At 39.9% G+C, this 22085-nt stretch overlaps 14 protein-coding genes and 2 non-coding genes across 16 annotated transcripts; 8 read left to right on the top strand and 8 right to left on the bottom strand.

The window, feature by feature from the left end:
* Positions 1-314: 314 nt before the first annotated feature.
* On the top strand, positions 315-2069 carry TAT2 (aromatic amino acid transmembrane transporter TAT2; the record flags this gene model as incomplete). Its single annotated transcript, XM_451471.1, has 1 exon — positions 315-2069. The coding sequence occupies one exon, from the start codon at positions 315-317 to the stop codon at positions 2067-2069; it is 1755 nt and encodes a 584-aa protein (XP_451471.1).
* Positions 2070-2461: 392 nt separating this feature from the next.
* UBP6 (ubiquitin-specific protease UBP6) lies at positions 2462-4060 on the top strand (the record flags this gene model as incomplete). The annotated part of the gene is made up of 2 exons (XM_451470.1): positions 2462-2477; positions 2622-4060. The coding sequence occupies 2 exons, from the start codon at positions 2462-2464 to the stop codon at positions 4058-4060; spliced, it is 1455 nt and encodes a 484-aa protein (XP_451470.1).
* A 516-nt stretch (positions 4061-4576) lies between these two features.
* MIC19 (Mic19p) lies at positions 4577-5038 on the bottom strand (the record flags this gene model as incomplete). The annotated part of the gene is made up of 1 exon (XM_451469.1): positions 4577-5038. The coding sequence occupies one exon, from the start codon at positions 5036-5038 to the stop codon at positions 4577-4579; it is 462 nt and encodes a 153-aa protein (XP_451469.1).
* A 613-nt stretch (positions 5039-5651) lies between these two features.
* KLLA0_A10725r lies at positions 5652-5750 on the top strand. The gene is made up of 2 exons: positions 5652-5691; positions 5714-5750. It is a non-coding gene; the product is annotated as a tRNA-Tyr (tRNA).
* A 729-nt stretch (positions 5751-6479) lies between these two features.
* On the top strand, positions 6480-8318 carry KLLA0_A10703g (uncharacterized protein; the record flags this gene model as incomplete). Its single annotated transcript, XM_451468.1, has 1 exon — positions 6480-8318. The coding sequence occupies one exon, from the start codon at positions 6480-6482 to the stop codon at positions 8316-8318; it is 1839 nt and encodes a 612-aa protein (XP_451468.1).
* Positions 8319-8537: 219 nt separating this feature from the next.
* TLG2 (t-SNARE syntaxin TLG2) lies at positions 8538-9632 on the bottom strand (the record flags this gene model as incomplete). The annotated part of the gene is made up of 1 exon (XM_451467.1): positions 8538-9632. The coding sequence occupies one exon, from the start codon at positions 9630-9632 to the stop codon at positions 8538-8540; it is 1095 nt and encodes a 364-aa protein (XP_451467.1).
* Positions 9633-9939: 307 nt separating this feature from the next.
* Positions 9940-11136, top strand: FAL1 (ATP-dependent RNA helicase FAL1; the record flags this gene model as incomplete). The annotated part of the gene is made up of 1 exon (XM_451466.1): positions 9940-11136. The coding sequence occupies one exon, from the start codon at positions 9940-9942 to the stop codon at positions 11134-11136; it is 1197 nt and encodes a 398-aa protein (XP_451466.1).
* Positions 11137-11189: 53 nt separating this feature from the next.
* On the bottom strand, positions 11190-11621 carry ATG31 (Atg31p; the record flags this gene model as incomplete). Its single annotated transcript, XM_451465.1, has 1 exon — positions 11190-11621. The coding sequence occupies one exon, from the start codon at positions 11619-11621 to the stop codon at positions 11190-11192; it is 432 nt and encodes a 143-aa protein (XP_451465.1).
* A 205-nt stretch (positions 11622-11826) lies between these two features.
* KLLA0_A10615r lies at positions 11827-11900 on the bottom strand. Its single transcript has one exon. It is a non-coding gene; the product is annotated as a tRNA-Val (tRNA).
* Positions 11901-12319: 419 nt separating this feature from the next.
* Positions 12320-13699, top strand: SES1 (serine--tRNA ligase SES1; the record flags this gene model as incomplete). Its single annotated transcript, XM_451464.1, has 1 exon — positions 12320-13699. The coding sequence occupies one exon, from the start codon at positions 12320-12322 to the stop codon at positions 13697-13699; it is 1380 nt and encodes a 459-aa protein (XP_451464.1).
* Positions 13700-13993: 294 nt separating this feature from the next.
* On the bottom strand, positions 13994-15679 carry GIP1 (protein phosphatase regulator GIP1; the record flags this gene model as incomplete). Its single annotated transcript, XM_451463.1, has 1 exon — positions 13994-15679. The coding sequence occupies one exon, from the start codon at positions 15677-15679 to the stop codon at positions 13994-13996; it is 1686 nt and encodes a 561-aa protein (XP_451463.1).
* Positions 15680-16111: 432 nt separating this feature from the next.
* Positions 16112-17173, bottom strand: ZTA1 (NADPH:quinone reductase; the record flags this gene model as incomplete). The annotated part of the gene is made up of 1 exon (XM_451462.1): positions 16112-17173. The coding sequence occupies one exon, from the start codon at positions 17171-17173 to the stop codon at positions 16112-16114; it is 1062 nt and encodes a 353-aa protein (XP_451462.1).
* Positions 17174-18190: 1017 nt separating this feature from the next.
* FMP23 (Fmp23p) lies at positions 18191-18739 on the top strand (the record flags this gene model as incomplete). Its single annotated transcript, XM_451461.1, has 1 exon — positions 18191-18739. The coding sequence occupies one exon, from the start codon at positions 18191-18193 to the stop codon at positions 18737-18739; it is 549 nt and encodes a 182-aa protein (XP_451461.1).
* A 340-nt stretch (positions 18740-19079) lies between these two features.
* Positions 19080-19490, bottom strand: KLLA0_A10505g (uncharacterized protein; the record flags this gene model as incomplete). Its single annotated transcript, XM_451460.1, has 1 exon — positions 19080-19490. One exon carries the CDS (start codon positions 19488-19490, stop codon positions 19080-19082), a length of 411 nt encoding a protein of 136 aa, XP_451460.1.
* An 84-nt stretch (positions 19491-19574) lies between these two features.
* Positions 19575-20327, top strand: RPS11B (40S ribosomal protein uS17; the record flags this gene model as incomplete). Its single annotated transcript, XM_451459.1, has 2 exons — positions 19575-19619; positions 19902-20327. 2 exons carry the CDS (start codon positions 19575-19577, stop codon positions 20325-20327), a joined length of 471 nt encoding a protein of 156 aa, XP_451459.1.
* A 535-nt stretch (positions 20328-20862) lies between these two features.
* Positions 20863-21648, bottom strand: KLLA0_A10461g (uncharacterized protein; the record flags this gene model as incomplete). The annotated part of the gene is made up of 1 exon (XM_451458.1): positions 20863-21648. The coding sequence occupies one exon, from the start codon at positions 21646-21648 to the stop codon at positions 20863-20865; it is 786 nt and encodes a 261-aa protein (XP_451458.1).
* Positions 21649-22085: the final 437 nt, after the last annotated feature.

The raw sequence follows: 22085 nt of genomic DNA, 5'->3' as shown, positions 1-22085 counted from the left end.
TATGTTATGAACTAGCAGCTCGTGACAATTGTTGAGCCTTGAGTTTCTAGCGTTGGAGGTATTCAAGGTGTACTGGTAGCGTTTCGTGATGGTGACTGTGACTCTTGCACTTTTTTTCTTTCTCTCATCGCTTCACAATGAATAATTATAATTATAACAGTAACCTATAACTCTTAGCATCTTCATTGAAATGTATAATCAATACTTTAACGTAGTATACTTAACCTTCTGTATAATACAACCCTCAGAATAATATAGGCTTTAGCTTTGTGAAAACCGATTAGAACAAGTGATAGCAGTCTAATTCATCAATCATGAAGGAAGATGAATATGACATGTCAAAAATGGACAACCTTCTGTCACCTAGCAGCGGTGATTTAGAGATGAAGTTTAGCGATGGGATTATGAGCAAAGAGACAGAAATTGACTTGGATAAGAAAGAGGATAAGAATAAAAATATAGTGCGAAGAATGATAGATTCTTTCAAACCTCCATTGGATGGTTCTTACCATTCTGATAATTTGAAACGGAAGTTGAAATCAAGACATTTGATCATGATTGCCATTGGCGGTTCCATTGGTACAGGTCTCTTCGTTGGTTCAGGTAAAGCTTTGGCCACTGGTGGGCCTTTAGCTATGATCATCGGTTGGTCGATTGCAGGTTCGCAGATGGTGGGTACAATTCATGGCCTTGGTGAAATTACCATGAGATTTCCTGTTGTTGGTGCGTTTGCTAACTATTCAACTAGACTTCTTGACCCCAGTATCAGTTTCATGGTTAGTTCCATATACATCTGTCAATGGTACTTCGTGCTACCGATTGAATTGATCGCTAGTGCCATGACTGTGCAGTTTTGGACTACCAAAGTGGATCCTGTGGTGTGGGTAGCAATATTCTACGTTATCGTCGTTAGTGTAAACCTTTTCGGTGTCAAAGTCTTTGGTGAAGCAGAGTTCGCTTTTTCGTTGGTGAAAGTTATCACGATTATCGGGTTTATCATCCTTTCTATTATTCTCATCTGTGGTGGGGGACCTGATCATCGTTTCATCGGTACTGAGTATTGGCATCATCCTGGTGCGTTGGCAAATGGATTCAAAGGTGTAGCTAGTGTTTTCGTCACCGCATCATACAGTCTTGGAGGGTCTGAAATGGTATGCTTATGTTCTGCAGAGACCGATCCAAAGGAATTACCTCATGCTATCAAACAAGTGTTTTGGAGAATCGTTTTCTTCTTCTTGGTCTCTTTAACTTTGGTTGGGTTCTTGGTTCCATACACAAACGAGAATTTGTTAGGTGGATCCAGTGTCAACAATTCCCCATTTGTCATTGCCATTAAACTAAGTGGGATCCGTGTGCTACCTTCCATCATCAATGCTGTCATTTTAATCAGTATCCTAAGTGTCGGTAATTCATGTATCTTTGCATCAAGTCGTACTCTTTGTTCAATGGCTCATCAGGGCCTCATTCCAAGAGTGTTCGGTTACGTTGATAGAGCAGGAAGACCACTTGTGGGAATCATCGTTAACTCTTTGTTTGGTCTCTTAGCTTTCCTAGTAAAATCTGCATCGATGGGGGTCGTTTTCGATTGGTTAATGGCAATTGCTGGGTTGGCTACATGTGTCGTATGGCTGAGTATCAATATTTCCCACATAAGATTCAGACTTGCAATGAAGGCACAAAATAGATCCCTTGATGAATTGGAATTCAAAAGTTCAGTCGGCGTATACGGTTCTATTTACTCAGCTACCGTCAACATATTAATTCTCATTGCGCAATTCTACATCTCTTTATGGCCAGTAGGTGGTTGGACGTCAAGCCAACAAAGAACAGAGTCATTCTTCAAGAACTACTTATGTGCCCTGGTTTTGGTGTTTGTCTTCGTCACCCATAAGATCTATTTCAAATGTTCAACTGGAAAATGGTTTGATTTCAAACCACTTGCAGAAATCGATTTAGAAACTGATAGAAAAAATATCGATATCGAAATCGTCAAGCAAGAGGTCAGGGAAAGAGAAATGTATCTGGCAAGCAAGCCTTGGTATATCAGATTCTACAACTTCTGGTGTTGAGCACCTGATAATTATCGCATCGTTCCATTCTCATTAATTGTTCGAAGAAACGAAAAACAAAAACACATCCAATTTTTTAATATAGCATTGCATAGAGATTGTATTTTATCCTATGCTCAACCGTAAGTATACTGCATCAATAATAATAAGCTAATGACTGTGAGATAGTAACTTTTACCAGTGCTTGTTGTTTGTCTTACCTTGGAATCTCTTCAAATAATTAGATGCCAGTCGCAAATCCGGGTAACGAAAATTCAATATTGTCAAATCAGGTTAACAAATGTGAAATATATAAGCTTCTTAACCTATTTTGCCACTTGTAGATGAAGTAGATCTTGCACGTTTCCAAGGGAAAGGTCAAGACAACGTCCAAAAACATAAATTGATACAGAATGAGCGATTTAGAATGTATGTTATTAGTGTAATCTGGGCGCAGATCTTTTGAAAAGTACATGTAACGTTGAATTCGATTGACAATGTCTATCGATGGGATTAACAGCTGAAACCAAAGTATACTAACTATCATTCCTAATTTGAAACCGATAATCTCAGTCAATATTAAACATGCAGGAAAAGTTTACCCAATCACAATAAATGCCGATGCTAAGGCAGCAGACCTAAGAGCTAAAGTTGAAGCTCTGACTCTTGTTCCACAAGAAAGACAAAAATACATGGTTAAGGGAGGTTTAACGGATAACGAAACGTTAGTTTCATCTGTCATCAAAGCTAAGGCTACAGTAATGGTTCTTGGAACCCCTGATGCTAATTTAGTCTTTAAACCAACGGATGATACGAAATTTTTGGAGGATTTAACTGACAAGGAAAGATTGATGCAAGAGGATACCATTCCAATGGGGTTAAGAAATATGGGTAATACATGTTATTTCAATGCATCTTTGCAAGCTCTATACAGGATTAAACCTTTGAGAGAGAAGGTATTGGCCTATAACGAGCCAAATCCTGATCTACACGGACAGTTAGTCATACAGCTGAGAAATTGTTTCAATGCATTTGCTCAAAGGAAAGAGAAGGAGTTCACCCCAATTATTCTACTCACAGTCTTGAGAAAGATTTACCCGCAATTCGCTGAGAAGGACCCAAGCACTGGGTTTTACAAGCAACAGGATGCGGAAGAGTTGTTCACACAGTTGCTTCACACTATTGACACTGTGTTTGGTGAATCCTTGTCATCTAAGTTCGAGATCGAATTCCAAACTACAGTTAAGGATACTCTGAACGAAACAGACGTACAAACCAAGATAGAATCAGATAAAAAATTGCAATGCCATATTTCAGGTACTACCAATTTCCTAAAAAATGGTCTTACTGAATCCTTAGTCGAGAAAGTGGAGAAAAGATCTGAAGCTACTGGTTCTAACTCGATCTTTGAGAATTCTAAGAAGATTACCAAATTACCGGAATATTTGACAGTTCAGTTTGTTAGATTTTATTGGAAAAGATCGACTGGTAAGAAGTCCAAGATTTTGCGTAAGGTTCAATTCCCATTCCAGCTTGATGTAGCGGATCTTTTAACCCCAGAATATGCAACCGCAAAGATTAAAGTCAGAGATGAATTGCGTGAGGTAGACAAGCAGAGAGAAGATGATTTAAAGGAATTCAACCAAAACATTCTCGAACATGTGCCACTATCTTTGACTCCAGCTGAAAGGTACGAGACACAAATGGCTCTTGAAGAAAGCAAAAGAGAGCATTGGTTAGCAGAATTTGCGAAAAAATTCCCTAAAGATCTAAGACAAGGTGAAAATCCATCTTCTGTATACAATTTGATCGGTGTCGTTACACATCAAGGTGCTAATTCCGACAGTGGACATTACCAGGCCTTTGTCAGGGATGACGCGGACGAGAATAAATGGTACAAATATAATGATGACAAAGTATACGTTGTTACAAGGGAAAAGGTTGAGCAATTGGCTGGTGGTGGTGAAAGTGACAGTGCTTTAATTCTTATCTACAAAGGGTTTGGGTTATGAAAATGATACGTTGATAAGTATATCCTAAATGAATGTGCTTTCGACTTATTTACTTAACCTGAGCATATATAGTAATATTATAACTGTAATTCATTCTTCCCCGACAAATACTATTCATGCTAGTGAATATACATGTACATGGCTAAAATGGTGCCGTTTCTTAACATTTTATGGTTCTCATTATGTGAGAATTTGTGATATGATGAGTAGTAAAATGCAAGAGGGAACGCTGAGAATAATTTATCAGGAAAAATGGCGTAAGAAGTTTCCCGATAAATGAAATACTTGGGAGAAAGTAGTGAATACTGTAATTCATAAATGATTTCTTGATTAAGAAAGGTAACGCTTTTATGCAATGGAACACAACACTTCAAGTTAATTTATGGATTTTTTTTTTCTTTGAGTCTTTATTGTAGGGAAATGGAATATATATATCTGGTCCCCTAATTGATGAAGTATTCTTCATAAAGAAGGAGAAGTTTCGTAATGGTTTAACCAGTTTTCATATGAATATTTTTAGATTTCTAAAACAGCCTTCTTGAACTGATCCACTTCATCATAACAGTTCAACGGTTTTTCTTTGTTCTTCAATAGACATTCCGTTAAAGTCTTCTTCGTAGCAGTAACTTTATCTGTAGATTTGGCCTTATGAGCCTCTTGTAATTTCGACAAACGGACCTTCAATTGGTCTACCTTTTCATTTACTAGCTTTGTGGAAAGTGCATCACCTGCGGACTTGGAATCATCGGGCAGGATAGAAGACTGCAATTTTGTTTCGAATTCTTTTAAGGCCTCCGATTCCAAATCAGACAATTTCGCAGAGACCTTTTCCTGTAAGTATCTTTCTGCCTTTTGAGACCTAATGAAGTCCGATTCAGTTGAATTATCGATCTGAGCGATCAATTTGCTTTCGAAATTAACCGGCGTTTCCGGAACGTATACTTTAGTTTCGGCTGGTTTTGAAGGTTGGGCACCCATGGTTTAATGAACTATTGTATTGGAAAAAAGGTGTGTGCAACGGCGTTAACCTGGAGTTCTTTCGCAGAAGGACGGATCTGTCGCAATAAGAATGGGGTAATTGAATACGCTTCGAGGACGACTCTAAACTCTACAATTCTGGCAATAACGTACAACTTTCTTTAACATTTCATTGGTTTAAATTTTTCAGTATTTTCCTCAAAAGTTGAATAAGAGATGATATACAAATACATGTACATATATGTAGAGAGAGAAGACGAAGATGAAGATGAAGATATCAAACCTGACTATGGTGTCAAGTGCTCTTCACTTCATAGAATTCTGCCTCATGCCATATGAGGCCATTTGCGTTGGATCCACATACTAACTAACTTAATATTTAGCTATTCACGGGCCTTGTATGAATTTCTGTCCAGAAAAACAGTGTTTTTCACGCAACAACTGTCGGTATAGACACCTGCGATACCATCGAACGGTACTAGCTGTTCGTAGTTTCCCACCGCTTGATTGCATTGCATTGCATTGCATTCTACCTTTTCCTAATTCTTTCTTCCCCATGCGACTTGTACTTCCTAATGTAACTCTCCGTAGTATGCCAAAAGCCAAGTAACTCCTCTCGGTAGCCAAGTTGGTTTAAGGCGCCAGACTGTAATTTGAAAACACAAAGCAATTTGTAATCTGGAGATCGGGCGTTCGACTCGCCCCCGGGAGACTTATTTTTTTTTTTGAATCTTCTATGCCACAAAGAGAAAGAAAGAAAGGCCACACACACAGCCTTCACTGTGGACGGTATCGGCTGCAAAACCAGCCTTTCCACGAAACGGGAAAATTATGTCTTTTCCCTAAGCAGTATGATCGACCACAAGTACTATCCATATCATGGCAGATGCATATATGTGGTTTATATGGCAAAGCTGATATATATTTGTGCGATAGACACAGATGGCTTTCTTTGAGTGTGTAATTTACTTGTATAGTTTCTCCGTAAGTGTCCTACGGAGCTTGTTGACACAATATAGCAACATAGGGTGGATCAATCGACTGTTTTCTGTCGTTATCTTTCTGCAGCCTTTATCGCATTTTTTTTCTTTTGTTCAAGATTTAGATTTCGACTCGAAATCTCCATTTACTATTAAAAGAAGTCTTCTTCAAGCAACACTCGCTGGTTTGTTTAAAGACAGAGACTGGTTAAAGACGCGTTTCATTCGAGAAGTTAGCCGAATCTTGTTGCCTTTTGCACTCTAATTACAATTAAAATTGGAATCATTGTCAAATAATAACTAATATTGTGGTATTCAGTGGAAATAGTGGTGTCTGTCTTTTCCCCCATTTTGTAGATAACGTTTTGTGTCTCTCCGCTGATTTCAACTTGGAGGAGTTAAAAGGGCTCCAGTTTAATATCTAATACTGACCTTATACTCAGTATACTGATATAAGACGAATGGCCAAGAGGTTTACGTTCGGGTTTGCAACCCTTTTGTTTTTCCTGCAGTGTGTGGCATTAGCCTTTCTAATTTTGGCGTGTGTTTCTGCACCGGTTTTCGATAATGTCAGATTGGCAAGTTTCGATGGGATCCATTATGGTGTGTTTGGATACTGTGAAGATGACGGTGGTTCATGTTCTTCTGCTCAGGCGAATTATCACCCGGAAAATTTGGATGACGATGATTCGAATTGGAAGATGAATAACGATTCGAGAAAAGCCTTGGGTAGTATCTTGATCGTGACACCAATCGCTGCTGGGTTAACGTTTTTAGCATTGGTCACTAGTTTCCTATGCCAATTCAGGTTCTTTGATTCGAGCACTTTCTGGTTTGTTATGAATTTCTTGTTCTCCATCTTGGCATTTTTATCGTCTGCTCTTATCTGCATCGTGGTGATCCTTTTGTTTTATCCTCACGTTACGTGGTACTCGTATATTTTAATTGCTTCTGCTGTGTTGAATTTGGTTTGCTTGCCGTTATGTTTCTTTGCTCGTTCTCAAACGGCTTCTAATAGTAAGAACGGACTTGTCGATGAAGAAGATGAAGATCGTTCTTCAACGTCTATCAGAGACAAATTTTATAAAGAAGAGTTTAATCAAACAGAGGTGACTAATTTAGATGCTCCATCCATTCCGGATTATTATAAAGGCTCGAAAATCGTCACCAGCAACACTTTAAACTCTAATACTATCACTGACTCAGATGTGCCCTCTTCATATATGAACAACGGCAGTGTTGCTGCAACAACAGCAAACACTGCCGTAGTACCACCGCAAGGACTAGCAACCATGGCAGCAGCAAATAGTTATCAAAGACACAGTAACAATAACGATGCCACTTTGCTTCATAATGCTGTTCCAAAGCAGCCGTACTCCGCTATTAACCAAAGTGGTACCAATTCAAGTATGAATTCCTCTTCTAGGGCTTTGTCTTCTGGTAGAATTACGGCACCAAACAATAATTACAGCCAGCAGAATTTCTCTCAGATGGGAGAAATTGGTTCGTTGGCTCCATCATCAGTTTATGCTGAACACATAGCCGGTGGTAGTAGTGGGGTAATAGCATCAGACCTTCAACAGGGCAACAATAGAGGACAGTCACAAGATGAACTCACACAACCTCCAAAGACTCAACAAGACGTATTGCAGGATATTATCAATGGCGTCTTATCCGAGGATGAAGAAGAATTCTTGAAACAAAATACTGTTGATCCTAGTGAAAGACCTGCAATGGACACTTTTGATGATGATGGAATCAACGACGATGACTCTCAGTTCACATCGGTCTCTCAAAGAGGTATCAATCCAAATTACTACCAGGGAAGAGGTGGTGTACAGTATATCCCTCCTACTCATGGTCCACTACAGAACCAATTACAAGGTCAAGTACAAAATCCTGCTATGGCTCAAGGAATGGTTCCAAATGGTATGCATCCTACGCAACCGCCAGTTGTCGGGGGACAGTATTACCCTCCACTTCCTAACCAAGCAGGTCCGCAACAAGGATACTACCACCCTCCGCCACTACCAGTACAGCAACAACAACCACAACAACCACAACCTCCGTATTCGGCTGGTCCGTCTGCATCAGATTTCTTATTACAATCAAACCCTGAATTCTCCATCGGAACTGGTCCAGCATCATACGGAAATAGCCAAAGGAGTGCAGGGCTAAACTCCGCACCAGCATCTTCAATGCACTATAAACCTGCTTATAGGAAAAGGCTCCCAAGAAAAAATAACCTACCTCTGCATCCATGTCAAGAGACAGTCCCTATGGAGCATTTTAAGTTCTGATTGTAATATTCATACTGAAACCACTCACTTTTTAAACAAATTTATTCTATTTACTGTAACAGATAATATATAGACCTCCTCTCTAGTTAACTTTTTTGAACCTTTCTACTGTTACCAATTCGACAGTGGTCGTTTACTTCTATCACGATATCAAAATTTGTTTTCGAAGTTCGATGCAGTTTCTCCATCATAAGCAAGTTCATTAATATTTGACCATTTTTATTCTACATTACTTTCTGGATCCAGCAACGGGTCTCCATTAGGAGAATTGACCTCCACTTGTGATCCAGGAGGTTTGTGAGATTTTGAAGGAGCTGATTCTCGTATAGTATGGTGATGAGGTTTCAGCATGACAAGGAGGAATAACGCTAGAACGACCAAAGATAGAAATAGAATAATTTTACATTTTTGACTCCGTTTTTGGTAGTGCGTTGCCTTGTCTAACTCCTTTTGGGCCTGCTTTAATTCAATAACCGTGTTTTCTAAGTTATAATCGATCCTATCGACCACTGTACCTTGATCTATGATCAAAGACTGCATTTCCCTGAAAATAGTACTAACTTCGAGTACACCTTTCGCTAACTGTGTAATTTCCTCATCTCTTTGTTGCAAAAATTGCTGATTGTTATCCTGTAACTTCTGATTCTGTTTTTGTAAAGTCTGCTTTGAATATGAGTCGATGTTATTGACTTCATCTCCTTCAACTTCTTCCTCCAACAACATCAATGTATCGTTACTTGATTTCGTAGTGGGTAGTGGTTTGAAATCATCTTTATTCAAAAACTTCAAATGATTATTCTGTAATATTCTGAACTTCTGCGATTTGTCTTGCACTTTCAAAGCGTAGTTCTTTTCTAGGTTATCCAATATCCTTAACTCGTCCTTGCTTAGCTGCTTACCATTCGAATATTGAGAATCCTTAATTCTCGTAAGAGTCTTGATAACACCAAAACATTCTTGGAATCTCTTAATTACCTGGAAACTTATCTGCTCAATCTCCTCCTCATCCTGCTTATTGTCCTGGAATCCTGGTAAAGAGTTCTTTTGATATAGTTTCGTCAACTGTAGCAACAATTGATCTACTGCAGATAACGACTCATCCACTTGGAACGTTAAATCGAAAAATTTTGGCGGTAATTGACGGGAGAAATCATCCATAGCAACCATATCTTCATCATTGTTACCATCGTCACTACCAATGAATGGCTGGTTCTCCAAATCTTTATTCGATCGTAGATGCTTGGTACTCGAAAGCCTCTGATGGGGGAAAGTTCTCCTATAGGATAAAAACAAATTAGTTCTATCACGAAACATGGTGCAGTTCAAAAGCAAACAAGGGAAGAAAGCACGCACTACCACTAATCTGATCTAAATAATCACTAGATCGAGCCACTCGACCAGTTGTTCTGCAGTTATTTACATACACTTGTAATTTGACACCTTAAAGTGTTGTTGAACTTTCGGTTCTCAGCTTAAAACCTTTAAAAAATGGAAAATTTGGCAAGCACAACGATAAGATGAGATGCGATGAGATGCATTGAAATAGAGGCTGCAACGGTAGGTCCAAGTGAAGTGTAACCGGGAGTTACTGTTGTTAAGAAAGGGAATCATCACATCAACAATGTCGTTCAACAGAGATGATGACTCGAAGTTGAAGTTTAAGACTTCAAAGAAGCTCAAGGTATCTGCCACTTTTGAGTCGATGAACTTGAAACCGGATTTGTTACGAGGCATATATTTTTACGGCTTTGAATATCCATCATCCATTCAGTCTAGAGCCATTTCTCAGATTATCTCAGGAAAAGATGTGATTGCCCAGGCACAGTCTGGTACCGGTAAGACGGCCACATTTACCATTGGATTATTACAAGCAATTGATTCTAAGAGCAAAGAGTTACAAGCATTGGTCTTATCACCAACAAGAGAACTAGCGAGTCAAAGTGAATCTGTGATATCTAACCTAGGAGACTATTTGAACGTTACAGCACATGCGTGCACAGGAGGTAAGGCCTTACAACAAGATATCAAGAAAGTATCGAAAAATTGTCAAGTGGTCAGTGGTACACCGGGCCGTGTACTAGATATGATCAAGAGACAAGTATTGAACGTTAGAAACTGTAAGATCTTAGTTCTCGATGAAGCAGATGAACTACTCGGAGAAACTTTGGGGTTTAAACAACAAATCTACGACATTTTCACCAAGTTACCACCGACGATTCAAGTCGTGGTGGTAAGTGCTACAATGAGTAAAGATATATTAGAGATCACCAAGAAGTTCATGAGTGACCCGGTGAAGATATTGGTTAAGCGGGATGAGATATCCTTGGACGTGATAAAGCAATATTATGTGGATGTAGAAAAGGAAGAATGGAAGTTTGATACACTCTGTGATCTATACGATTCGTTAACGATAACACAATGTGTGATATTCTGTAATACAAGGAAAAAAGTGGATTGGTTATCCAGGAAGTTGACACAGACGAATTTCTCTGTGTCCTCAATGCACGGTGACATGAAACAGGAAGAACGTGATCAAGTGATGAATGATTTCAGGAGTGGAAAAGCCAGGGTGCTAATATCGACAGACGTGTGGGCTCGTGGTATCGATGTCCAGCAGATCTCATTGGTGATAAACTACGATATACCAGATAATCTAGAGAACTATATCCATCGTATTGGTAGATCCGGACGGTTTGGACGTAAAGGTGTTGCAATAAATTTCATCACGAAGGAGGAAAGACCCAAATTGAAAGAGATCGAATCGCACTATAGAATTAAGATCAAACCAACTCCTGCAAATTTAGAAGAGTTGTCGTGAGACTATGGGATATATATATATATATGTATGTATAGATATACATATGCTACAATTTACGGAGCTATGGAATCGAGTAGTTTCCGTATCTGAGCGTTTCGCTCATGGTACAGCTTAGACAGGTTATCTAAACCAGAAATATCAGTATTCTGACCCAAATCTGCACTTAATTCGTTCATGACAGTGAGTGATATGCAATTATCTCTTGGGTTTTGATCAAAAGCTAGTAACTGCCACCGTTCGCTAAGCATTTCTACATTGTTCACCGTGCCAGACGGCTCACTATCTATAATGATGACATTTTCGTAATCTAGTTGATCTTCGTCGTGCTGGCTCGGATCATCATCTTCGAATATGAAGCTGATATTATTTAGGAACCAAGTATTCTCATCCACAGTATACGAATTCTGTTTCTGTCCGAGTAATCCCAGATTGCTTGCATTAGTAGCAGCATTAGCGTTTTTAACTAGAAGTACCGGACTTTCCATTGCTATTGGGAGTTGTGAGAGCACATATCAGAATAAATAAATTATTAAATAAAAGAACAAGTAACTCTAAAGATTAGTGACTGAATGTTGTATTTAAGTCGATGATGAATTGAATTTCCCATTAGCTATTACAACCTTAAACGGAGTCTAAAGTCACGTGATATACATTGTTTGATTCAAAAAAACAAAAAAATAAAGTTGAACATGATCCAACCGAGGTTCGAACTCGGGATCTTCGCCGTGTAAAGGCGACGTCGTGAACCACTAGACCATTGGACCTGCGACAACTTGTTGTGGTGATGAGTGGAAAATGTCCCTAATATCTACTTTACCGTGCATCAAAGTGCTTGTTACAATGTGATTCCCGAGAGGGAATCACATTGAATACTCGAAAGGGCCAAACATGACCAAACATCCTCTCATTTGCAGAGTGGATCTGAGCCCACCAAAAGGTTGCGGTGCGAGGGGACATTCCACAAGAAACCGGCACCATCTCACTCTCTCTCTCTGTACCAGTTGCAGTTAGAATTGAAAAATTCGAAAAAACCTGATAATTTGAAATGAAATCGTGATATCATTTGTGGAATAGAGTCATATCGGTTAACACAAGACATAACTACTATTAGGGTGCCTTATTCGTTGTACATTTCCCTTTATATTGTAATTATTGCACACTGTAAGGTATAGAGACAGGAACTATGTTGGATATTACTCAATTTATTGAAGAGAAAGGTGGTAACCCAGAGTTGATTAGAAAGTCCCAAATCGCTCGTGGTGCTAGTGTTGAAATCGTCGATGAGATCATCGCAGGCTATAAAGAATGGGTCAAGACTAGATTCCAAGTTGATGAATTGAACAAGCAACTAAACAAGGTCCAAAAGGAAATTGGATTGAAATTCAAGAATAAGGAAGATGCCAGTGAATTGTTGGCTGAAAAGGACAGAATTGTCGCTGAGAAGAAAGTGTTGTCTGAAAGGGAACAAGAGGAAGATAAGCAGTTGAGATCCAAGGTTAACCAAGTTGGTAACATTGTTCACCCATCTGTTGTTGTTTCTAACGATGAAGAGAACAACGAGTTGGTCCGTAGTTGGATGCCAGAAAACATCAAGGAAGTGGCCCAAGTAGCTACTGCCACTGGTGCTGAGGCCAAGTTGTCTCACCATGAGATCTTGTTGAGATTGGATGGTTACGATCCAGAACGTGGTGTTAAGATTACTGGTCACAGAGGTTACTTCTTCAGAAACTACGGTGTGTTTTTGAACCAAGCTTTGATCAACTATGGTTTGTCCTTCTTGGCTTCCAAAGGGTACACTCCTTTGCAAGCTCCAGTAATGATGAACAAGGACGTTATGGCCAAGACTGCTCAATTATCTGAATTCGATGAAGAACTATACAAGGTCTTGGATGGTGATGATGAAAAATACTTGATCGCTACCTCCGAACAACCCATTTCTGCATACCACTCCGGTGAATGGTTTGAAAAGCCTCAAGAACAATTGCCAGTTCGTTATGTTGGTTACTCTTCTTGTTTCCGTAGAGAAGCTGGTTCTCATGGTAAAGATGCTTGGGGTGTCTTTAGAGTTCATGCTTTCGAAAAGATTGAGCAATTTGTCTTGACTGAACCAGAAAAATCTTGGGAAGAATTTGATAAGATGATCAATTACTCTGAAGAATTCTACCAATCCTTGGGCTTACCTTACCGTGTCGTCGGTATTGTTTCCGGTGAATTGAACAACGCCGCCGCCAAGAAGTACGATCTAGAGGCTTGGTTCCCATACCAAAAGGAATACAAGGAATTGGTCTCTTGTTCTAACTGTACCGATTATCAATCTAGAAACTTGGAAATCAGATGTGGTATCAAGAAGATGGGTGACAGAGAAAAGAAATACGTACACTGTTTGAACTCTACCTTGTGTGCTACACAAAGAGCTCTATGTTGTGTTCTAGAAAATTACCAAACCGATGAAGGTCTAAAGGTCCCAGAGGTGTTGAGAAAGTACATTCCAGGTGAACCTGAATTTTTGCCATACGTGAAAGAATTGCCAAAGAACTCTACTTCTAACAAGAAGAAGAACTAATATTGAATAGCGTCGTGATCGAATACATAATATCTATATAAATTTGTAATGAAGCTAAACAACTCATAGAAAATATTAATACCTAAATATACAGTACTTTCATCTTTTCCATGACTTTTCAAGCCTATGGAATCCAAAGAGTAATGTAATCTATCAGTTTTAGTTATTAAAGGTTGTTTACAAAAGTATAGGAGTGTTACACAAAATTCATGAGCTCCTCAAGCATTTGAATGAAAACCTTATGCTACAGATGCGGGTAGATAATGGGTTGGACATAACATTTATCAATACCTTTTATTCCAAATTTTGGTTGTACTCATCTTCAAAATCAGAGTAAGATGGCCTTTCCTTTCTAATTTTGATAGTTGGAACAGCCTGATCGTCATAGTAATTTTGCAATTGTCTTTCACGAGCAAGGACTAATAGCTGTTCACCCCTCCTTTTCTTACTCTCATGGTTTTCAACAAACTGTAAAAAATCAGTAGCATCAATTTCGTCACATTTCTTCGCACGTTCAGCTTCTATGTCTTCTTGCTCGTTAGTCCTACGTTTCAAGATAGATTTCAGCATTGTAGATTCTTGATAAGGCGTAGATTCGGCTGCAATATAAATTGAATTATCTGTAGCGTCAGTAATCTCATTCGGAATCCTCAATGTCAATTTGTCAGTGGATTCTGAATAAAGACATTTCGTGGATGCATCATAAATGACTAAATATGAATACTTGTTGAACTTGACAGTGTCATTCTTTTCAGACTTTCCAGTTGCATTATCGCAATTAGCTGCTGATTTCAAATTCTGTAACGATGGTTCATGACAAGGAACATGTTTTGATCCTTGATGTTCCTCTTGTTCATCGTCAGAAATCTCAGATTCTTCATCGTAAAACTTGGCATCCATGAAAGATCTTCTCTTAGCGCTGGCCAATTTAATCAAATCTGATTCGGTTAATGTGCCGACTTGTAAGTTACTTGCAATAGAATGAACTTCCAAACCGGTTTCTTCCCTGAACGTTGGAATGACCACTTTTTGGGAACCGCTATTTGGTTCTACCAGTTCATTTTTGGGGGATTGTTGAGTGGTAGCACTGAATATCTTAGATCCGTTCTTTAGACTTCTTCCTCCAGATGTCAATAATCCAAAATCGTCTCTATCCTGAATCAATTGCACCGAAGGGCACTGCGGAGGTGTTGAACAATCTTTACCTGAGACCGTTGGTAGACTCTCTAAACCGTATAAGAGATCTGGCAAAGCAGAAGGATTACCATATTCGTAACTACTGGATTTCTGTGTCGCTGAACCCGAGTTGCAATAAGAAATAGCTTGATTTGCCAATGCTCTGTATACTCCACTAGATTTGGAATGGTTGTCCGGAGATAACTGACCTTCGCGCTGACCCTTTTCTGTCGCTGTCGCTATCTTCGTTTTTAGAACATCAGAAGATGAAGGGATCACAATGCTAGGTTCTGTATCAACAGGACTGAATGTAATGTTAAAGTCCTGAATATTTTTCATCCAATTGTTGGCAAATCTGGGGTCCATAGCCTCAAATGGTGCCATTTTCCTCACAGCATCGTCCCTTGTTACAGGCGGTCTTTTATCGACAACAGCTTCGTTGAATAAACGTTCTAATTGTTGACCGTCAGTCTTATACTTGTTGTAACACGAGTAGTTGCCCACTGACTGATCATCATTGTTAGTTGAATAGCAATGATCTGGTTCTCCTTGATCCATCCCATGCCAATGCCTTGAGAAGAAGAATCTCATCTTCTTGAAAGCTTGCTTCGTTGGCGAAATTCCGGCGAATTCATCAGGACTCAGGGTAGGAGGTGTCTCATACCCCAAGCTTCGGTTTTCAGATGTTGGAGTAACGCCACTCAAGGAACTGAAGAGTCTCTTCAATTTAGCTCTTTTTGTACCACTAGGAAGTCCACCCGAATCATGATGAACAATCGATGTCAGTAACGAAGCAGTAGCCATAAGGAAACGTTTCAATGAAGTTTAGAAGGTTCTAAATAGGTAGCAAAAAATTAAGATTAGGTTGGAATCCTCTTGCTATTGAACCAGCACTGCTGAATAGTAAAAGGTACCTAAATGAGTGATTGGATTTTTCACTCTGGGGTCAATGATTGTTGTAAGAAGATGTGCTGATAATTCCTCTGGTGTCAAGAAATAATAAGACACAAATCGAAAACCGTCTTGCGTCAAAAAAATTTAAGCGAAAAGCAGTACTAGTACCCGCCTGTATATAATAATGTACGGTAACACTGTATAATTATTACATAGCAAGGTTCTACGTTGAACGAGTCCTTAAACTGTCGTTGTGACTCAGTGTTTTTGCGTCGCACGTCACATTAATCCAAAGACAACAGAAGCAAAAAAAAAAAGGCATTCTGCATAACGGGCACTGGTCTATTCTGGAATCTCCAAAATCAACTTACCTACTGTCTTCCTAGATTCCAAGTCTTCAGTAGCCTCTTTGTAATCTTTCAAAGGATAAACCTTCGAAATAGTGATCTTCAATTCACCTGAATCGATTAATCTGATCAATTCAGAAGAGTAATGTTCCCATTCACTAGGATCGGCCACGTAGGCGAACAATTGAGGTCTCACTAGCTTCAAATTCTTGGGCGACAATCTGTTGATTGAAAATGGTGGAACAGCACCAGAAGCATTACCAAAGGAGACAATAGTACCTTTTCTCTTAACAACTTGAAGAGTGGTTTCAAACGTATCCTTACCGATAGAATCGAAAGCGGCAGCGACACCTTCCCCATTTGTGAATTCTTTAACCTTCTCGACGATATCGTCTTTAGTAGAGTTAATTAAGAACTCTGCACCATATTCCTTAGCCAATTGCAGTTTTTCATCGGTAGAGGCAACGGCAATGGTTCTAGCACCTCTTGCTTTCAACAATTGATCAAAGATCAACCCAACACCACCTGCAGCAGCATAAACAAGGATGAAATCGCCCTTCTGAACGTTATAAGCCTCGTCGATGAAAGTTAACGGGGTCAAACCTTGAACCAACGAACCAGCGATGATTTTTTCCTTCTCAGCAGAGATATCTTTAGGTAGCTTAATCAAATGCCCATTCTGTGGGTACTTAGTGAATTGAGCGAAAGTCGATGCAGACAAGTAGGCAACTTTATCACCGACGTTGTACTTATCAACTTGGTCACCTTTAGCGACCACTTCACCAACGGCTTCTCTACCTAACACATAAGGTTTTTCACTTGGGTAAATGCCTTTACGGAAATAGACTTCGATGAAGTTGATACCGGCGTATTTGTTCTTGATTAGAAGATCGGTGGCACCGATCTTAGGAACTGGGTAATCTTCTTCGTACTTTAACACTTCTGGGCCACCATTTTCTCTGATTAACACAACTTTTTGCACGCCTGGAATGGTAGACATGGTTCTGATACTGGTTTTAATGCCACTGGAAACCACACTTCTCACTGCACTGAACATGGATAAACAATTAACCCACAAGAGACAATCCACTATTTACAGATGGTAATTAGACATACAACCCTCTATATATATAAATATAAATACGTATAAACGTTGGACAGGAGATGACTTTCGAAAGAAGATTTCAGTGTCTCTAAGTTGCTGCAAATTCCATGGCTCTTGTGAAATAACCCTTTATAAGCAACACAGGATAATTACTAATGGTAAAAAGAGTGCATATCAACAGGTCCGATGATTGAAGTCTTGGCAGTTGAAATGCTACGATATCCCCGGAGATCAAGGAGATGCCGTCCGAACAAAACCAAATTACCTAAGTGCACTTGTGTATTTATACATGGTGGAGCATATCGTATTGACGTTGATGAATTTGACACAGGCCACGTGACTGGGTGTCGAATCATCGTCCGAAATTCAACAGCCGCACACCCCACCAGAAACGACTTGGAAACATCAAAGATGTCGCTGTAGCGTTGGAAACAGAGGGTGCGGGACTATATCCAACACAGCTAAAGGGCTACAGGGCTGGTGGGGCAGATGGCTAGTACTAAGGCCGGTACAGGTCGTATATCTTGGATCTGACCACATTCCATTGCGAAGCAAGAACTCATTAAGGGTGTCAAAACGGTGAAAAATGTGGTTGTAAATTCCTTTTTATAGAAGGACTGCAGCAGCAAACGTCTCTGATAAACAAGGACAAGCAGGGTATTCCCAGGTGTCGCGTAAAAAATGGCATCAGTGATATTCCACCCAAGTTATTGTGCCAAAAAGTAGATGTAATGTATATGTGTTGTGTTTATGTAAACGGTTTCTGTTTATGGTGTGGTGTATTGAATTATCGGGTGTCTGTGAATCTTTGTAATTAGTACTCGACCATAATTGTCGTTGGTGTCGTCAGCAAGATATATAAATGGGGTTTATCTCTGATGAGTAAGAGATATACTGTTGTTTTAAGAAGTATGATGTCAAATGCATAGGTAAGTCTCATCGACAAATTCCCTTCCAGTATTCTACGATATGCTCAAATTTAGCAGAACATTCACGACATTCAGCAGACTTTCATCAAGAGCTGTTTCCAACAGGGTAATTATCCCTCCAAAAGCGTTGACTGATCTTGGACAACCTACTCTCAAATCGTTAAGGAGCGAATACAAGCAACTACCGGAGAATTCCAATTTCATCGACAAGTTTTACACCGAGTTGCAGAAATTCCACGATGAGTTCTTGGTGCCTCGTTTGAACAAGCATTACACGGATTTCGATGAGAACCCTGATGATTTGGTGTTTGAATTAGAGAAATACATAGAATTACACATTATCCCTTCACACTCTGTGCGCACTCAGAAATCGGATCTGATGGCTCAGGGTATTAATTTGCCAATGGTCTACTGTGAGACCTTGGGTGACAAGATGGTTATCGAAAGGTTCATCGAGTTCTGTCGGAGTGTCAGATACACTTTGCGTCTGAACGGTGGCCACAGTTTCATCTTTGATATCATGTTGCAAAGCAACTCTGTGTTCCAGGATTTCGAGAAGAGCAAATACCAGCAGACGAAAGAGCAGTAAATAGGATACCCCGACAAGTCTGCTGTAATAATGATGACGTTCTTTTTACATAATTACCAATAAAGTCATAATTGGTCTATAGATATATATATACACAACAAATAAAAGGTATTTCTGGTTTATGAAGTTATTTGAGAGGGCTGGTTTCGTATCCTATCTCCATTTCGAACTCAAGTTTCAGATCATTTCAGTGTCTCCCATAGTGACACTGACAGTGACTTGAAACCATGTCTTGGCGAAAAGAATCGCATGAGACTGTCCCGACACCCAGACATAACAAACACCCATGCATCATTGGTCGGAATTATCTTGCACCTCGTGACAAAGTGAGATTTCCTGATTAAGTATATGGTGCTTCAGCAGTATTTTGAAAAAGTTGGTTTGCAGGAGTGCTGCAGGTAGGCAGGGTTGGACTGAGAGGACTGAGAGTTGGTGGGCAGAGCAGGTGGGAGGAAACTGGTCTGAATGAGCCTAGCTTGGCCCTAGAAGGAGTTCCAAGGAATGGCAGGATTGAGCCTAGCTCGGGAGCAGTAGGCCCACCAATGCCCTGTCCAACCAAACTGCCTGCCCACAGTGAATCCTTGCCAAAGCCATTCCCAGGACTCTCACCAGGAAACCCTGCCCAGGGATTCCTGCCTATTGGCCTCCACGGCCTCCACGGCCAGCCTGCCCCCATCCAGATTCCCAATTTCCCACTTTTCAACATGAAGAATACGTTTGGTTCATAGGTACAATACGATACAAGATACATGTAATTACAGTATATTCAATAGTAGTCGCATTTGTTAACAGGTTGTAGTGTCCGGATACGAAGATCAAGAAACCCAAGAGCAAGATGTCCACTGAATTGACTGTTCAATCTGAAAGAGCTTTCCAAAAGGTATGAACCTAACGCTATCCGTTAATGTTTGAATCCTATCCAATAAATGAAAGATCAACAGTGAAATTCATATTATACCCAGCACCATGAGATACACAATATAACTCAGCACGTACAATGAACCCCCAAAAAATTGGCAAATGAATGAGATACCGTAATGCAGAAGATTACCAGTACACCTATGTGCACCAATTCTAATGACTTTCCAGGATTTGATTCAATATATGTTAATCTACCATATGTTCGTTTTACTAACTAATTTCTTCACAACTTTCCTATTAGCAACCTCACATCTTCACCAATCCAAAGGCCAAGGCCAACAGAAAGACCAAGAGATGGTATAAGAACGTTGGTTTGGGTTTCAAGACCCCAAAGACCGCTATTGAAGGTTCTTACATCGACAAGAAGTGTCCATTCACCGGTTTGGTTTCCATCCGTGGTAAGATCTTGACCGGTACCGTTGTTTCCACCAGAATGCACCGTACCATCGTCATCAGAAGAGACTACTTGCACTACGTTCCAAAGTACAACAGATACGAAAAGAGACACAAGAACGTCCCAGCTCACGTCTCCCCAGCTTTCCGTGTCCAAGTCGGTGACATCGTTACTGTCGGTCAATGTAGACCAATCTCCAAGACCGTTAGATTCAACGTCTTGAAGGTTGCTTCTGCTACCGGTAAGGCTAACAAGCAATTTGCCAAGTTCTAAGTGATCAAACCGAGAGAGTTATAAAGGTATAAAAGACACAAAAGACGGTTCTATTGACGGCTCGTACAAACTCTTTTGTACCTTGTTTTTTTTCGTTATTTCGCTTATATCTTAACACCATAAACCTATAAAATTGGCCGATTCCCAATATGACGTTAATACTTATGACATGTCGTTCATATTGCATCAAAATTGTGAATCTACCGAAATAAAACCCCCCCACACACCATCTATTCGATTAGTCTCTCAATATGTTCCAGGTCAGGTCGTAGTACTCCATCTATTTACGTTGTAGGTACATAATCGTGATAATTTTTGTATAATGTTTTAAAACACTATTCTATTACTAAAGAAAACACCAAAGGGGAGCTGATGCGCAGTCTTAATTCTTCTCGTCATCACAAGTTAGCTTAGGTTCAAAACCTTAACATACACACACACACACACACACAGTCTTTTCAATAAATAAGGGCATATTATAATAAATAAAAGAAGTTAATACAGAACCGCACTGATTCTCAAAGCGAATATATACTTATAATTCCCTTGGGTACTGTTGACGGGTAAACTTCTCAAGTTCCTGCGCCTTTTTAGGATCCAATTCCTTGGCGTACCCGTCTAGTACACCGTTGACATTAACTGGTGGTTGATCTTGGTGGAATTTGAACTTGGATTGAACGTGATCGATTTCAATCTCAAGACCAACGATATTCTTCATCGCCTGGCTCAAGTACCTCTTCTCAGCTTCTTCCACTTTCCAGCGGTGGATCGGGACCTCGCCTTTCTCACCGGAGTGATCTTCATCTTTCTCGGAAACAGTCGTCGTATCTGGACGTTTCTTTTCCTCTTGGTCTGTGATCGAATTCAACATACCCAGCAACCATTCCTCGTCATCATGAATGATCTTGGCCCTACCGTAAACGTGAACGCACGCAAAATCCCAGGTCGGAACGAACTTATGCGTCTTCTTCTTCAACGGATACCATTCCGGAGACACATACGAGTCCACACTCTGGAAAACCACTAAGCAGTTAGCGTTCTCTTCAAGCATGGCAATATGCTGGTTCTGCCCAGCCAAATGGGCGATCAATTTACCCTTGGTCTTGCCCTCCGGATCCTCTACGTAATGGAATGGCACATGAGTAGCACACATGACAGAATCCACACGGTCGGTTCCCGAAGGTGGCTTACCAGACTTGAAATAGTCCAATAAACCCGTCTTTGCGGAATTGTAATTGAACAATACACCCAACGGGTATTGTTTTATGACGCTGACCTGCTTGTCTAAATCAGTAACCTCTAAATGACTTGGTATGTACATACTTTGCGAGAATGGCTCGATGAATCAAGCTCTTCTTCTCCAGGTTCAATGAACTATCTGAGAACTATCTGAGAACTACCGGATACTACCAAGAATGATATACAAAAGGCAAACCTTCTTATACCAGACGATCAACGATGACTAATTTTCCTTTATCGCGATGGAACCATGGCCTATGCTAGACAGAAAAGCTCAAGTTCTGTTGACCTTATCGGAAAAGTCTTTTATCACTGTTGGTTGCAACGTTGAAAATACGCTTCGAGTAACACAACCCGATAGAAAACTGGACGGTCTGCTGAATTACTGGACGATCTATTGAATTACTGGAATTGAACAGTCGAGACGACCCCGGAATCAAGCGGATATATGTATGCCTACTAATATATATATACTCTCAGTCTCAGCTCTTCCTCCAGCAAGAGAAATGAAGTTTGTCT

The sequence above is a fragment of the Kluyveromyces lactis genome, assembly GCF_000002515.2.
Source record: "Kluyveromyces lactis strain NRRL Y-1140 chromosome A complete sequence".
In the NCBI taxonomy this organism is placed as follows: Eukaryota; Fungi; Ascomycota; class Saccharomycetes; order Saccharomycetales; family Saccharomycetaceae; genus Kluyveromyces; species Kluyveromyces lactis.
The sequence above is the reverse complement of the archived record's forward strand: the minus strand, read 5'-3'. Positions and strand labels throughout refer to the sequence as shown.